Here is a 16,906-nt window from a genome sequence, read left to right as displayed (position 1 = left end):
AGCCGGTTATCCGTAGGTACCTGGGTACTCCTAAAATGCCAGCTCGTTTTATCTGCCACTTATATTCACCAACCGTACCCTGTCTTCTTCACCGCCAGCCAGCACAGAAATATACGTGTATACGATTGATCTATGGGAATATTGCTATAGTGACTAAGCTAGGAAATTCTTTGAGCTACATCAGGAATTATCTGACGGTTTCTAGAGACTAGATGAGGGTTTATACGCGTAGTCATTAAGTTACCATAGCCCTCTTTGAATCAGTAATATGGTAGAAGGTTTTACAGGCTTTAGCTAGTTAACTAGTTTATTTTCTTGTGTATCTACAAGTCAGGACGACCTCTGTATAAACGTAAAGTAAGATACTGGGTTCATACCCCAACAACTTAGATCGGAGGACTCTCAGACCCCGTTCGCTATGATGCTCCTAACTATCTTTAATCTAAAGACAGGCGTGCTGATCTTTCATATATACACATGGTACACATAGCACATAGCACATAGCACATAGCGCACAGCTAACTTAAATACTCTCAGGACCGTTTACTAAACTATCAGCTTCATGGCATCACACAACATACTCACCTTAGCTACATTAATAGTGTACCTAATACATTGATATACATTTATCGTGGGTGTAATATCTGAGTCATCATATTACCTGTGTAGTCTAATCAGTTAGTTTTCCATTATAGCCATATATTGTATCTGATGTAAGGCACTATCATCATTCTTGTTATCCAAACATATACGTCTTGGTGTAAGACGGGAATGGCCAAATCTGCAGCTACCTGGATTAGGTAGAATTAGGTACATATGTACGTGTAGCCGTAGTGACGTACCTTATGTACCTAGATATGCCAATAATATGACGTCTCATTGGCCAAAAATAACCCCCATCCACCTTAAATCCCCGGAATTACTATATTAAGACTAGCTGGTTCCATGCTTCGTCCCGCAACCTAGCCGCAGAAAGTGGGATGCGGTTTGCGAGCCACTAATTTTTCTTCCCTTCCTCGGAGCTACACCACTACCGACATCACCTCACCTCAACCTCAACCTCACCTTACCTTACCTTGCCTTACCTCTTCCACCCGGCGTCCCCCATTCCAATACACGACGAAGCCCGTTTAATCCTCGGCCTCGGCACGTTGCATACAACCATTGCGGCAGGTCCGTGTCTGTTGTCCGTAATACGCGACACTATGCGCTACTAGCAGCTTACAGCAGGAGAACATGGGGAAGCGGCGGAAAGTCACGCATAATGCTCGACCGGCGCAGAAGTCCAATGCTAGCGGTCAAAAGCCGCAGGGGGTAACAAAACCTCAACCTCAAAAGCAGAAGCAGAAGCAACCACAGCCGCAACACGACGAGCCCACGATACCCTTCGCACCCGAAGACAAAATCCTATTAGTCGGCGATGGCGACCTTAGCTTCGCGGCCTCCCTGGTTGAGCACCACTACTGTGCCGACGTGACCGCCACGGTCCTTGAGAAGAATCTTGAGGAGCTGGTAGAAAAGTATCCCCACGTGCCGGAGAACATCGCCAAGGTCGAGGCCGAAGATAGCAAGGTGCTCTACGGCGTGGACGCCACCAAGATGGCGCCGTTCGTAGACAAGAAAGGAAAGGACGGCACGGGAGTCATGGACCGGATTATCTTCAACTTCCCGCATGTCGGCGGGAAGAGCACCGATGTCAACCGACAAGTCCGGTATAACCAGGAGCTGCTAGTAGAATTCTTCAAGCACGCGATGCCGTCCCTAGCACCCGGGGGCTCGATCGTCGTTACGTTATTCGAGGGCGAGCCGTACACGCTGTGGAACATTCGAGACCTCGCTAGGCACACTGGTCTCCAAGTTGAGCGCAGCTTCAAGTTCCAAGCAAGCGCATATCCGGGCTATCACCACGCGAGGACGCTCGGCGTGGTGAAGAGCAAAAGCGGAGAAGCGGGCGGCGGTTGGAAGGGTGAGGATAGGGCTGCGAGAAGCTATATATTCGTTCGGAAAGACGACGAAGCTCGGCCGCGTCCGGGAAGTAGTAAGAAGCGCTCGAGGGCTCGGGATGATGAGTCTTCGGACGATGATTGATGTGCAAATTGCATATATAATACCCCTGTGAATTTCCCTCGATGAAGTATTTATAGACGAAGATATGACTCTTAGATATAAGGTCTTACGCATTTAATCCCTAGAGCTATATGAATTCGACTTTGAATAAGATTACAATTAAGTATAATATTGAAGAGTATCCCAGTATAATATAACACCGGTTACCGTACGTGTTTCGGGATATTATTCGTTTAGATGTCACCGCAATGTCTTGGGTTTAAGCGTTCGCTCGCGGCTCGGCATAGTAACCGGTTTGGAAACTTGACCAGCCTAAGTATTCTTAGAAATATCAAGGAAGAGTTTACTAGTTTCTATAGATAGTATTATATATATTAAGCACCTCTGTTCTAACTATTGCACTGTTGATGTATTGAGCTTGTATGTGACCGTTGGTCTCCTGCTTGGTAGTAGTATTGGACGATATATAGGTGAGACCTTGGTTAGGTCCTTTGCGAAATGATAATTTTAAGAATAGCTCTCAGTCCGCTACTAGGAGTTAACAGCATACCACTTACATAATTTATTCTTATCGAACAATTGGTATGAAGGATATAATACGGTTTACCTACCCAGGCACCTACGCTCTGCTTATACCATCCAGGTGCTTATTCTAATTAGCACAACTTGGAGTATATCTTGAATATATCTTGTAATATATTTAGTCTAAACTTTAAGATCTATAGGTGATTATCCGTTCATATTCTAGGACATACTCTACGAATGATGCAATACGTCTCCCTCTACCCTAGACAGACATGGCTAATTAAACATCGCTATGCAGCACTTCGCATTAGCTATACATATCTTCATACACGAGCGACCCTGAAAGCCCATGGTCACGGCAACTAACCATCTCGTATCCTCCAAGATTTATAGTACCAAGCAATAACACCAAGTGCTTCTTAATAATCCCATCCCACAGCAATAGTTGTAAAGCCCTTGTCAAATAACCAGTGGCGCCAAAAAAATAAATATAAATTACTCTACACCCCAGAGCCAAGCTCCGCCAGACGTATATTAATCCCCGTAGCTCTTATCCAATACAAGCGGCTGCTAATTTCTGACCTATCACGGCGTCCGGGTTATGTCTTGCAGGTTGACGTTTGATATTATCCTATTGGCTGGTTGCCTATTCCGACATACTACATGCTATATAGGACTTGTGAAACCAGCCCTCATCGCCCGTGTAGCATTACCCGTGCTGCAATATGCCAGGCCAAGGCTGTCTAGAAAGCTGTTAGTGTAATGTCTTAATAATGGAAGACTTCAAAGTTACATTGCACGATGCTGGATCATGTCAGATATATGAACGTCGAAGTCATACGGTGTTTTATATGAATGCACATCTGGAAGAATTAACTGGTATTGGCAGGAATACATGAACTGAATAGACTCAAGAATCTACTGTCTTATGAAGGTCCTGAGAATATCTACGAGTATAACTACAGTCCACATTTTTTTTCGAAGAGTCGTATCTTCAATATTCTTTTTGATGGTGTAGTTTTCGTTACTTTTTGCATTTGCCCGTAAACCTACACTTAGCCATACGCACATACATGCCGTATGTATCATCACTACCCTCCACCATACCCCCCTACGTAACCAAGAACGCCCCGGAGAATCGTACACGAATAAAACGGCATTTGCCAACCGCCAGGAGTAGAATTCTTAATCCTATACCTCCGGCAACGGAACTGCGCCAGTAAATGCTATAAAAAAAGGCCAACCAAATCCCAGTTGTCCATCTGGCCAGGTATCGTTAGAATAAAGTATCGAGCTGGGTTGGTGTTGGCGAAACCTGTTCTCTCGCCAAAAGTGGAGAAGGAGAGAAAACATAATGTAGATAGCCGCCGTCCAGCAGTAGAACAGAAACAAGAAGCCGTATGGGTATATCATGAAGCAGTATCCGATCCTTCTCGAAGACGTGAAGTGCCTAGAACATACAGGGAAATTTGTTAATCCCTCGAAGCTTTGAAGAAAAAAAAGGAGCAAATATGCCTCCCAACCAGAAACCTTCCTCTATAAACCCAAACCACCCGAAATGGATTGTGACACCGTATGACCATATTGGTCGTCTAATATACTACACTCTTCTTTAACTCTGATTCGATACCGTGGTTACCGGGGGGTGGGCGTCTTTTAGTGGTTCTGGGATATTTCTCGACCTGTCTCTATTCGGGAATATGGGATCAATGCCCCGATGCGATTCATACGTGTGTGAAGTTCGTGGAGATGGCGGGAAAGGAGGCGGATGCGGGGGCTGAGTTCGAGGTTGTAGGGGAGGCAGTCCTTGTGATGAGTCCTGTTGTTGCATATGTGGAAGGAGTGGTGGTGATCGTGAATCCAACGCAAGTGGCCCTCGGTCCCGAGGCGACAAGTTAGCTCTCTCCACTTGGTCGATAGGTTCCGGGAGAGCACGGGGCGTGTCCGTGGTCGAAGCTGGCGATGTTAATGGGAAGGGGAGATTCGCTTGCTGAGGACTGTCGACTGCACCGAAGCCTCGCTTCCTCGCCCTCTGATCGTTCAGATTGCTTGAGATCTCATATCCAGGAGAAGATGCGTATTCGCGTTGGGGCTGAACTGCGATTGGGGCCAGAGGGGCGGGTGTGATTGGCGCGTACTCTGTCAGCCGCGAATAGACTGCACGAGCCTGAGCTTCCTTGTCGGCCTTAGAAGGACGGCCGCGCTTTTTGCCCGTCGAGGTTACAGGTGAACTGATGCTGACCGGTACGGCGGGCGGATAGCCATTTGGAGGGGGCCGCGGCTGAATGATGCGTGCTGAAGCCAAATGAGGCTCGATAGGGGCCATCATCGCTTGTCTCTTCGCGGGGTGTTCGACCAGATCGCTTAGGGACTTGCGCTTGAAGCTTGTTAAGTTCGGTGGCGGATATTTAGTTTGGAACATATTCTCGACTGCACCAAAACACTGGTTCATATTACGGCCTGCTGTTATTAGGGAGAGGTCTGTCTTATGGAGGCGGGCCCAGAATACATACCACCGGGGAGTTGCATCGACATCCAGTTCGGCTCGACCTGGTGAGCCTTGATGAAGTCGACAAGGGTGGAGACATCTATGGTGCTGACTTTAATTATTTCACCCAAGACGAACCGCTATAACATGCGGAAATTATTAGTTAAGTAACATCATGGTGGCCAGACGATATTACCTTCTCGTCGTCCGAAAACGTAGTATCCATGGCGAGCGACTAAGTCTGACACGGGCAAAGACGATTTATGGGGGGGAGGGGGAAAGAAGACAAGGGATATGCCAGCAGAGCTGCGAGCAAGTCATTTGAAAATAAAAATGGTCGAATATATCACACTTAGGAGGCAACTGGTCGTAAGGCAGATGCTGAGGCGGCGTAGTGTATGAATTGCGATAGACGCCTATCGTGCCCGAAGTTCTAGGCCATCAGGTGGCAGTGATGGGCTGGGTAAACTTCAGATAGCAGGGAGGGTGGTGTACGGCGCCGGGATCCCAGGAGGGTAAGGGAGGGCGCGGGAGTATCGCAAGAGGGTAGAGAGACGCGCGCAAAAATTGAGTACGACGCAAGCGCGCGTCTTAGACGAACAGTAGAACCTAGGAGTAAAGCGAGCGTGTCTCGGTTGAGTAAGTTGACTAACCGTTAAGTTGTACAAACGAGGGAGTATGAGCCGTGGTCGTTAAGAATGCGTGGCGATCTCCTAGGTTGCGTTGCGTCTATGTACAAGGGTAGCGCGGTGGAACAGGGCGGTCTTCTGTTAACCAGGGCCTCCTTGGTACTCCGTACATCTGAGGGCAAAAAGGTAATAATAAATTGTTAAGATGGACTTGGATTTCCCCTAGTCTGCCTTTGTCAAAAAAACCCAAAAAAAGAGTCCCGAGCTTTTTCACGCCATCAAGCGAGCGCCCTCTTGCAGAACCCAACAAGTAGTAATAAAACCAACCCGGGAAAAAAACCCTTAGCGATAAGGCGCTGGTGCCGAATTTCTTTTCCCTCTCTAATGTCCCTCTCTCTATCTCTCTGCGTCTGACACCGGCATATAATTCCAGCCAAGTCCACCAGCTTCGCATGAGTCGCGAACTGCGGCGTTAGATCGAGATAGACAAGTGATCGGTATAATTGCTAGCTCTAGAGCTGGCCGTCCCATTCTCCCCCAGATCTGTGTTCGGAGGCTTTCCTGGCTCACCTTAACCCATGCAAGAGCACGAGCAGAGAGATGTGAGCTTGCGAGACGCGCAGATTTGGTGTAGTGCTGCCGCTACTAGCCAGCAGGTCATATGCTGAAATTATATGCCATTAGGGAAGTATCGTGCATAACCACTGCAACCATCACGATTTTGGCTCGATAGTTGACTGGACTGTCGATATGCAGCTCTCTCCTTCTTGCAGATGGGCAAATACATCCATGTCGTTGGCTGTAAGCCAATCCCGCTGACCACTTAGACAAATCGGGTCGCCTGACTAGGCTCTTCTTGCATTGGGCTGGTAAGAATCGAGAAACATTTTGAATCTCGTCCTCCCTCATAGAGGCTAATTCCCACACCACCATTATTTAGAGATCTTTTGCTAGCAGTGCAGTGTCCTACACCGCCAAAGTGCAAATAGCAAAGAGACCAACAAATTAATGGTGAGAGATGTAATGTGATCGAAAAGACAACGAAATAGCATAAGCCATAAGCACGGAACTGAGAATCCCATTAGCTCCCGTGCAACTAAGAGCGTTTCCTAGGTGGATTTGAATCTCATTGGTCATCCTTCCCTGCCTCCGCTCGCTCGTTTTTGTAGTAGCTCTCGAAGTCATCTCCGCTCTCGGTAGCGAACCTCGTTGGGGGTCGCTTGACTGGCTGAGAGTCACTGAAATCTCTCCAATCGCAGCGTTGGGGAAGTACTCCTAGAGCACTCGCACGTTTAGCGACAAGCACAGATCAAGAGTTCGTTACCTCATATGACGAGCAGCCCAGCCGCCAATCGCGAAGCCGCATAGGTTTTGGGTTGATCCATCCTGGACTATAAAAGATGCTAGATGCCCTTGAGCATAGATATTTCTCGATCTGAAGAATTGAAGTGCATCATTTTGCGGAGCTCCACGTTTTACGACCTGGGATTGCGTAGCTCCGGACACCAGCCCTTTATATATATATGTATGCTGCTCCGACACCCATACCGCCTTTTCCTACCTCAACTTCAGGCTCTGTTCTATGCATAATGAGTTGGCAATTCCTCATAGGGGACCCACCCACTCAGGTATAACCCGTCATTGTTCGCATATCAAAGATCCTAGACGTTGATCTTGACACGATGCAAGACAGATCGATAAGAACGATGATATTTCCCTAGCGTCCTGTCCGGATCCATGATATAAGTGTTGAACGCTATTACGTATGTCAAGGTCGAGGGACACGACAGTTGTCCCTTCGATCCCCTTGTTGCAACCATCACCGCGGCTTCGCGGGCCTTGATAGTGCTTGTACAACGTTCCATGTCGATTGGTCCGGTTCTAAAGATTTGAATCTAAATAGACCGGACTTGCTGTATTCGAGAATGGTGTGGTTCCATGATTCACATCTTGCGCCCTCTGGATCCTCGTGGGTGTCCAGACCTTTGTTACTCACAGTTCTTAGACGTGGGGGGCAGTGGTGACAACTGGTGGTGTTCTTGGTATTAAAATAGGATGCCGAGTATACAACTAAGTAACGAGAGCAGCACAACACATTCTGCTTCTTTTTTATATGTAGAGTGTTGCTGAAGTCTTGGATGTCTTGGAACGCCGTTTCTCTTATTACCACATATGCCTTCAAAGAGCATTTTGCAATACTGCATGTGGTAAGCATCTACATAGCTGCTATTGGGAACTTTACCTCATATCACGCATTGTACATTATCTCATATACCCAAGGTTAGACCTAAGGTAATAACAAGAGCCTTGAAGAAAGGAAATGAGATTAACTTAAAATATTGTCAAGGTTCACTAAAGGTTCACCAAAGGTTTGTAGGTACATAATTAGATACGTACCTAAACTACCTAAAGTTTATTCTACAATCGTGCTGCTGCGACGCCAACCCACATAACTGCATAGCTCCAAACTGGTACAGAGCATGTACATACGGGATATGTACGGGGCTAAGGACCAATGCTTATGTAGTGCGATTAGTGCGAAATAGTGGGACGAGGCCATAAACCGTAGGCGTCGGATAATTGAATTCTGCCCCCGAATTTACAAAGGTTGGCGCGCCACGCTTTCACGTACAGTGCAGCGCTTTGCAGGCTGGAGTGGGTGTATTGAGTACTTCCAGCACCTCTCATTTGAGATTTGGGATTTGGGGGAAAGACGCAACCTGCAAGCAACTCTTTTTTTTTTCGGCCATGACAGCGCCGTCACGACATTTTCATCCTCACAACAACTTTAACAAACTAACTACCTTGGACACTAAGGCTTGTTGCTTCTACCTGTTCGGCGCATGTTCACGGCCTTCTTGATAAGAAAGTAAATTGGCGAATTATCCGCTTGCAATGTCACAGACGCCGTACACGAGATAGCACCGACCTTCCGCCCTCTCACCTAAGTTTCGCTCTCATCTTTCGCCCTAATCTACTTCTCTCCCTCCTACCTTCTCGCCTTTCTCTACATGTTCGCAAACGAGACATTGGAGTCGCGTAACCTTGATAGCCTCGACAGCCTATCAAATCCGATCTATCTCTTCCAGCCGCGTCTCCAGCCAGCCAATTGCACCATCTTTCAACACAATTCTATTCATCCGCTACCTGGTGCATTGTGACAATAGAACAGGAGAGCCTCTTTTGGCTTTTTCGCCATCATGGAAGATGAGGAACGTATCAAGGATGGCTTAGAAAGTCTCGTCGTCAACACTGCGCCCGCCTCGCAGCAGATTATCGTGAAGAAGGAGAGCGATAGTACTGCTTCGTCGCCAAATGCTAGCAAAGATTCCCAATCAGGGAGCTTATCCCCCGACGATTTGAAAGACCGCAGTGACAGTGCATCTACTCCTGACGGGCACCCGCCCAAACTTGCTCGCAAAGCATCTCGCAAAATGGCGGCTCCACCTGCTCAACTTTTCAACGACCTACCTGACGTTACGTCAGAGTCTTGTAGCCATTTCCAGTTGATCCCGGACTGTCTATACGGCTCTAAATCTCTTGGGTCGACAGATCACGACGCGCTGGATTGTGACTGCAGCGAAGAATGGCGTACGTACTTACATATCTTAACTCATTGGTAATGTCTACAGAGCACTGACAGGGATTATTCAGGGGATGGCATGAACCATGCCTGCGGCGACGATTCAGACTGCATCAATCGAGCCACCAAAATGGAATGTGTCGATGGTGACTGCAACTGTGGCGAAGGGTGCCAGAACCAACGTTTCCAGCGCAAGCAGTATGCTGACGTCTCAGTAATTCGAACCGACAAGAAAGGTTTTGGTCTCCGAGCAAACGCATCTCTTGAAGCTAACGACTTTATTTTCGAGTACATCGGAGAAGTCATCAACGAGCCGACCTTCCGAAGGCGAATGCTCCAATACGACAAGGAAGGCATTCGCCATTTTTACTTTATGTCACTAACCAAAAATGAATTTGTAGACGCGACAAAAAAGGGAAATCTAGGCCGCTTCTGCAACCACTCGTGCAATCCAAACTGCTATGTAGATAAATGGGTTGTTGGTAGCAAGCTTCGCATGGGCATATTTGCCTCTAGGAGGATCCAGCCCGGCGAAGAACTCGTTTTCAACTACAACGTGGACAGGTACGGAGCCGACCCTCAACCCTGCTATTGCGGGGAACCCAACTGTATTGGTTTCATCGGTGGCAAGACACAAACCGAGCGGGCAACGAAATTGTCCGACGCGACCATCGAAGCTCTCGGGATTGATGATGCCGATGGCTGGGATACTACGGTCGCGAAGAAGCCCCGCAAGAAGAAGATCACGGAGGACGATGAGGAGTACGTTAATAGCGTACAAGCTCGCGGACTGGATGAAAAGGATGTCACCAAGGTCATGGCTACGCTCATGCAGTGCAAGGAGAAGTGGATTGCAGTCAAATTGCTCGAGCGTATCCAACGCTCTGATGATGACCGGGTGCGCAATCGAGTTGTGCAGATGCACGGATATCAGATTCTCAAGACCGCGCTAAACACATTCATGGATGACAACAACGTGGTCCTTCAGGTCCTTGATATCCTCTACAAGTTCCCTCGCCTGACTAAAAATAAGATATCCGACTCCAAGATCGAGTCGACTATTCAGCCGCTAACAAGCTCGGAGCATGAAGATGTCTCCGCAGAAGCTACGCGGCTACTAGACGAATGGAGCAAGTTGGAGGTTGCATACAGGATTCCTCGAAAAAAGCTAGACCCTAATGCTCAATCAACAGCTAACGCACAGTCTGTCAACTCTTTTGAGGAACGTCGCGCAAATCGCCCCGAAGAGCCGCTTATCAAGACTGTTTTCACCCTTCCTGAGAATATTCCCAAGGGTCCACGAAGTAATATTCCTCAACGAAATCCCAATTTTTTTAATAACCAGCGTTTTCGGCGTCCTCAGGCCCAGAACCTCCCTCCTGGTTGGTTTACCGCCACCGATAAGCGTGGCAACTTGTACTACTACACTCGGACTGGTATTACAACATGGCAAAAGCCGACAGCGCCACCCGAGTCAGGCCCCTCGCAGCAGCCCAAGGGACCGTCCAAGGCAGCACAGGAGCAGAAAACGTTGCAAGACATCATCGATTCTGTCACCAGACCCGAAAATGTGCCCAGGCGGTCAGCGTCGCAAACTCCGCAGACCAGCACTCCAACCCAAGAGCCCAAGAAGGAGAAGTGGCGTTCTCTACCAATTGAAAAGCAAATGAAGATCTATGAGAATACGGTAAGCATTGTGTTGCACGGCAGTATTGCGCCACTAGACTGCTAACTATACACAGCTTTTTCCTCACGTGAAATCCGTCGTAGACAGGTTCCATAAGAAGCTTCCCAAGGATGACCTGAAGAAGTTTAGCAAAGAGATCAATAAGAAGCTCGTTGCATCGGATTATAAGAATAACCGTGTGGATGACCCGACCTCAATTTCTGAAAAACAACAGAGGAAAGTCAAAGAATATGTCAAAGATTTTTTCAACCGTGCAGTCGAGAAGTATAGAGCTCGCGAGCAGAAGAAGACCGAGCGAGCTAATGATGAGCACCACGACTCGCAAGCAAGTCAAGATGCCGATTCTGCCACAACGCCGACAGCCAAAGATGAAGATATCGTAATGACGGATGATGAAGGAATGGGCTCGACCCCCGACAGTCTCGATCGTAAACGAAAACGCGAGGATGATGCGTGCGGCTCACCTAGCTTAACCCCTTCTGAGACTCCTTCGATGAAGCGCGTTAAAGAGGACGAGAGTGATGTTCCAAGCCCACCCCCTCCGCCTCCTCCGCCACTTGACGGTGAAGCTGTGTTGGACGTAGCGAGTGAGCCGGATAAGATGTTTGGAGAACAGGACGCCGGCTTACTAGAGGAGAAGGAGGAAGCGCAACGTGTAGCTGCCGAGGCGGAACGACAGAAGCTTCGAGAAGAAGAAGCGGCACTTGAGCGAGAGAATGAGTTTAATATGCTCGCTTTCGAAAGGGAGCAACACGATAAGTTGGCAAACGGCAATAGCCATATCACCCCAGAAGGGCCCCCCCAAGCCCACGAAAACGCAAACGGTGGATTAGACTCAGCCGGCGAAGACGGAGCTGCGATACAGCACAGTGCCAGGAAGCATGAGGTGATGAGCCACTGATGCGCCTGCAACTGCATCTAGATGCATGTCTTGCATTGATGACCCAGCACGTCTAGGTCGTCTATTGTCAACTTCTAGTCAGCCCTATCGATCAGGGTGTTTGGCGGAGTGGCTATCTACAGGAAACCCCTCACCCCTTAATATACCTACCTATATAAACCTCAGCGATCGTCCTAAGCACGATATGTATCACCGACCATTCATGTTCATTACCTCGCACACTGGTATTCAGATTCAATTCGATTCTATGGAAGGGCGTCATATGTTTCCTTCGAGTTTTTATTTATTATGCTATACAGAGGTGTTTATGATTGCATTTTCCCGGTAAAAAGTACGCGGTTTAGGGGTTCAGGTTTCATCGGTGGCGTTCGGTAAAGGACCAGCTGTATTTGATTGCATTCAACCATCCACCATCGTCAGGTCGCGGAGCAACGCACAAATAAAGGAGTGTTTTAACTTCGGAGAGGCAGCATATCACGCAGTCGACTAATAGGGGCACAGCCCCGGAGAGCAAAGGAAGGATGAGGCTCGGTCTTCGAGGAGACATCATTTGTCGTGGCTACTTAGGATAACAGGTGGGGGGGGATGTCGCACTAATATGCGGACTTCTCAAAGTCTTCATTCAGCATGGCCAAGTTGGGAGCGACGAGTAACGGTGACGGGCGATAGTCGGGCCAGGTCTTTGTGCCATAATAGAGAAGGGAGGCGAAGGCCGGATTTCGTGGTCCAGTATATACCTCCGGTGATCCATACCATCATCCATCCTGTCAATAAAAGGGACAAAGGGGTTTTTCTTCGCGAGAAAGCCTCGGTTCGCAATTTCTTGTGCAGGCGAGTCTTCGATGTATGAGTGAGACTAGTGATTTTGTTATGCGTCTATCTGATGTGGCAAGTCTCTACTTCGCTGAAGACCTACGAATACACGTTGTGCTTTGTATCTAGCAGAGCTTCGATAGTAAAGCATATTGCCGGTCTCGTAAGAAGTCCAAGTTTCTTAACGACCTCATGCCTTTTGAATTCGATTACCAGCGAAGCCGGAACGTAGGTGGTAATCTTTGAGTTTATACTATTTCTAAAGAACACACAATGTGCAATCTATAATAACCATTATTACCTCTCTCTGACTGCCATGACGGGACGAGCTGACAACCGAACTCGGTATCGATTCAATTCAAAGCGCTTTCATATTTCATCCCCCACGCAAACTTGAGTAATCCTCTCGCGTGTAACAACATTCGTCTCGAATATCCGTTTCATTAATAGCGAAGCTGACAAGCACCTACGTAACGCGTAGGTACACCAAACCAAGTCAGATATAAGCGAAATAGGTAAGGTAAGGTAAGGTAAGGTAAGCAGGTATAGTAGTACCCGGATCAATATAACCACATTTTCCCGAGAGACGGGATGACCTCCATCCATCCATCCACCCATTTCACTGTTCCTTTCCCCTCTCTCGCATTCCCTTCGTAAATTCATACGCGTCCGAATCACGCAAGCAATCCATATTCCCAGCCATATTATCCCCCCCCCCCTCTGGTTTATCGTGTAGTTCAGAGACCGTCTAAGGAAACCCATCGCATCGGTTCAACAAGCCAACAGCCCACAACCCAATCAGCTCGAGACAACCTTTTCTAGCGCCTCGACCAGGATATCAGCATGCTGCTTTTCAAAGATCAACATAGGCCTCAAGCGGACCGCAGTAGCGCCACTGCCGCCGATATTCACGCCGAATTTCTTGGCCTTCGTGAGGAACTCGTCGCGGTTCGGGTTGTCGAAGGCGATGAAGGTGCCCTGGCCCTTGCCGCGTAGGTTGTCGAACTGGCCCGGGTACTTCTTAGCTAGCCCTTCCAGCTTGCCGAAGAGGTAGTCGCCGACGCGCGCCGTGTTGCTGACTAGGTCGTGCTGCTGGATCTCCTCGATGATAGCGCGGAAGAGCAGCGCACGTGCCGGGTCACCCATCCACGTGTTGAATTGCCGGTACGGCTTGTTGGGGCGCAGGGTCGGGTCCCCGTAGTAGAAGCCGGCTGTCTGGGCTTTCTTGCTGAAGGTCACCATGTCTGGGGGGTCGGGGAGGTCCCAGTGCTCGTGAGCCCAGAACTTGCCGGTGGCGCCGACACCTGTCTGAACTTCATCTACGATTAGCAGGACCCCGTGCTTCTTGGTTAGCGCGCGTAGGCCTCGGAAGAAAGCCGGCGAGGCGTGGTTGTCACCACCCTCGGATTGGATAGGCTCTACGATTACGGCGGCAGGTGGTACGTGGTAGTTCTTGATGAGATGTTCGACTTCAGCGAGAGAGTCAGCTTCGGCCTTGGCGTTCTCTTCGGCGTGCTCCTCAAGGGGGTACTTGAGCTGAGGGAAGGTAGCGTGGGGCCAGTCAAAGGCAGGGATGTCAAGTTTGTGGATAGGCTTCGACCTGGTTGTCGAGAGGGTGCCGAACAGGCGGCCGTGGAAGGCAGTCTTGAAGGACAAGATAGAAAGTTCAGATGCGCCGGGAGATTTATTCAGCATAGACGACTCCATCTCCTCTTTGGTGAACTCGACGGCAGGGCCACCACGCTCGCGTTGACGACGCCACATGAAGGCTGCTTTGTACGCCGTTTCGTTCGCATCCGATCCAGCCATACCCGTGAAGACCTGGTTAAGTCCCTTAGGTGCTACCTTCAGGATACCAGTCTCCAAGACGTCCGCCCAGTCATGCGAGGGGAAGTTACCTAGAGCCGGTCGGTTAATTAGTGCGGTGACCATCTCCGGGCTCTCGGCGGCTTTCCTCAAAACCGGGTTGTTGTACCCGACAGGTATCGAGGCAATTTGAGCGTAGCTTGATAATCAATGGTTAGCTTCTACCGAGTGAGATAAATGATAATTATTTTATGAAGACTTACACATCTAGCAAGGCGTTTCCATCCGGATCGACAATGTAGTTACCAACGCTCTTGGTGTAGTCGGCGAGCATGTTCAAACTCCGGGTGTCGAAGACCTGAGTCAATTTGGCAATGTACTCTTTAGATACCGGACCGGGAATATCCGTCTTCACGACGGGGCGCTCTGGCTCGCCGGGAAGATAACTCGAAGCCATCCTAGTGCTAGACACGGAGAATTGACGGCTTAGAGTCCGAGAGAAAGATTGTCTCGATATCGACGCAGCGGACATAGATCTCGAAACAGTAGTGAGGGGTCGTAAGGCGACTCCGTGGCGAAGAACACCCATCTTTTTATATATATATATATATCCGGACTGGGCTCTCACTAAGCCCAGATCACAAGAGAGATAAGCAACAAAGGGGTATAACTAATTGGTCTTCTATTCCACTTCCACGGGAATTTCTCTACCCTCAACAACAAAGAAAGAGAAGCTCGAGGGACTAACGGGGTTTCAAAGGAAGGGACTCGATGAGCATAATAAAGCTTGCAGCTATCAAGCTTTCTTATCGTTTCGCAGCGGCCGAATCCCAGCAAACCAAGCTTTGCGGGGTCCTCTACAACGCTCTGTGATTGGACAATGAGTCGTTGGCGAATTACGTCAGCGATATCCGGTCTATACTTCGTACTTATTTACGTAATGATGCCCCTTCTCGTCCTATCGTTGGTTCCTGGCCCCGCAACGCGAACGAACAGATCCGGGTCCGTGCCGAGCGCCAGCGTCCCGGCTCCTGGAGAAGCTGAGAAAGCTCGAATTAGCAATTGCAGAATCCGGAAGGTCCATGCGATATCAATTCGATACCCTTAAGCGCGTATCCACTAATCAGCTTCCCGACATCGCTGCTGGAAGCCGATGTTTTAATGTTAGGATGAGGGAATGGGAATGTTATCTTTACGAATTGAGGTAGATATTTGTAAGTATTTCTGTTTTCTGGAGAGGGGCAGGTTTTTTCTGGGGGTTTTTTTTTTGGAGAAGTGATAGAAAGATAAAGGTGCATATAACTCGTGCCAGTGCGCATTATCTATGTCACTAACAGCAAGCACGATATATAAGTAAGCTGCATTTCCGGGTTGTCGGTGGTGTTGTGCTTATGCGGCTGTTATATGCATGCAACATACTCAGTGTCAGGATTCTAGATGAGACATCTAGAACAAAGGAACTGTTCAGTATGTATAGACGATAGATCTTCATAGGTAGTTTAGAGTTCCTTGCGGAACAACGAAGTTGTTTCCATACTGTTTCGTTCCACCTCGTGACACTCAGCGAATTGATTGCATTTAGTATGCAGTTTGGACTGGGTGGGCTATGTTATAATAAAGGAGAGGTTAATATGCTTGCTTCTATTATATCTATTTCAACAACACACCTCTTAAGCTTGTTTGATAAATCTTCTTGATTAATACGCAAGAACCTCTAGGTTATTTTTAATGGAGATTCTACTATACCTCAGATTATGTCTATAAAAGACTATTATAGCAAGTGCTTGTTATTACTTTTCTCTCTTGTCATAAAGTAACTATTTAAATAGAAATAGCCACTTTCTATTAACACTATTGCTCGTCTTGCCTGGGGATTGTAGCTGCGGCTTTATCTTAAAACATTACTCAACTACTATAGTATTTGCCTAAGTGTTAGCTACTAAAGTCATGTAGTTGGTCTAGTTGATACTAATACATAAGTACAACCAGCATCGGGAGAGACGACTGCTGAAAGAATTGGATTATTTTGAAACAACGAGCCAATAAGTTATAACGCCCAAGGTAGATCTTAAACATCGTAATCCGTGATTCATATTTTAAGTCCCTCGGCAAACCTTTAAGCTTTATCATACGAGTTAGAGTTTAAATAAAGGGCAGTTTCGTGTACCACTTAGTAGCTAGCTCACTGTCAGAGATCACCCTTGGTATGTTATACCATCCACAGAGTGACAGGTGGTTGGCTAGTATATAGCCCAAGCCTGCATTATATTGAAAGATATCTTAACGCCTGCCTCTTTACAAACCAAAAGGAAACGTCAGCTCCCTATATATATACTTTTATCCTGTGACTGGCCGGTAGGTAGCAAGGTTTAGTGTAATCTCTTACTACGTTACTTAACTATCTTTC

General features: G+C 48.0%; 5 protein-coding genes across 5 annotated transcripts; 2 read left to right on the top strand and 3 right to left on the bottom strand.

Moving 5' to 3' along the window:
* Window positions 1-962: 962 nt before the first annotated feature.
* F4817DRAFT_102423 (uncharacterized protein) lies at window positions 963-2,236 on the top strand. The gene has a single exon (XM_049297356.1). The coding sequence runs from the start codon at window positions 1,237-1,239 to the stop codon at window positions 2,086-2,088; it is 852 nt and encodes a 283-aa protein (XP_049159281.1). The 5' UTR covers window positions 963-1,236; the 3' UTR covers window positions 2,089-2,236.
* A 1,222-nt stretch (window positions 2,237-3,458) lies between these two features.
* F4817DRAFT_336995 (uncharacterized protein) lies at window positions 3,459-5,127 on the bottom strand. Its single transcript, XM_049303238.1, has one exon. The coding sequence runs from the start codon at window positions 5,042-5,044 to the stop codon at window positions 4,205-4,207; it is 840 nt and encodes a 279-aa protein (XP_049159280.1). The 5' UTR covers window positions 5,045-5,127; the 3' UTR covers window positions 3,459-4,204.
* A 3,613-nt stretch (window positions 5,128-8,740) lies between these two features.
* On the top strand, window positions 8,741-12,179 carry F4817DRAFT_102341 (uncharacterized protein). The gene is made up of 3 exons (XM_049297354.1): window positions 8,741-9,300; window positions 9,364-10,979; window positions 11,035-12,179. Exons 1-3 carry the CDS (start codon window positions 8,910-8,912, stop codon window positions 11,878-11,880), a joined length of 2,853 nt encoding a protein of 950 aa, XP_049159279.1. The 5' UTR covers window positions 8,741-8,909; the 3' UTR covers window positions 11,881-12,179.
* A 717-nt stretch (window positions 12,180-12,896) lies between these two features.
* Window positions 12,897-13,586, bottom strand: F4817DRAFT_102336 (uncharacterized protein). Its single transcript, XM_049297353.1, has one exon. The coding sequence runs from the start codon at window positions 13,453-13,455 to the stop codon at window positions 13,063-13,065; it is 393 nt and encodes a 130-aa protein (XP_049159278.1). The 5' UTR covers window positions 13,456-13,586; the 3' UTR covers window positions 12,897-13,062.
* On the bottom strand, window positions 13,111-15,321 carry F4817DRAFT_102367 (4-aminobutyrate aminotransferase). The gene is made up of 2 exons (XM_049297355.1): window positions 14,763-15,321; window positions 13,111-14,698 (listed from the first exon to the last, which is right to left on the bottom strand). Exons 1-2 carry the CDS (start codon window positions 15,086-15,088, stop codon window positions 13,492-13,494), a joined length of 1,533 nt encoding a protein of 510 aa, XP_049159277.1. The 5' UTR covers window positions 15,089-15,321; the 3' UTR covers window positions 13,111-13,491.
* Between the last annotated feature and the right edge of the window lie 1,585 nt (window positions 15,322-16,906).

The sequence above is a fragment of the Daldinia loculata genome (assembly GCF_022478755.1).
Source record: "Daldinia loculata strain CBS 113971 unplaced genomic scaffold F4817scaffold_23, whole genome shotgun sequence".
NCBI classification, from domain to species: domain Eukaryota; kingdom Fungi; phylum Ascomycota; class Sordariomycetes; order Xylariales; family Hypoxylaceae; genus Daldinia; species Daldinia loculata.
Note: the sequence above shows the minus strand (reverse complement) of the source record. Positions and strands in the feature narration are given on the sequence as shown.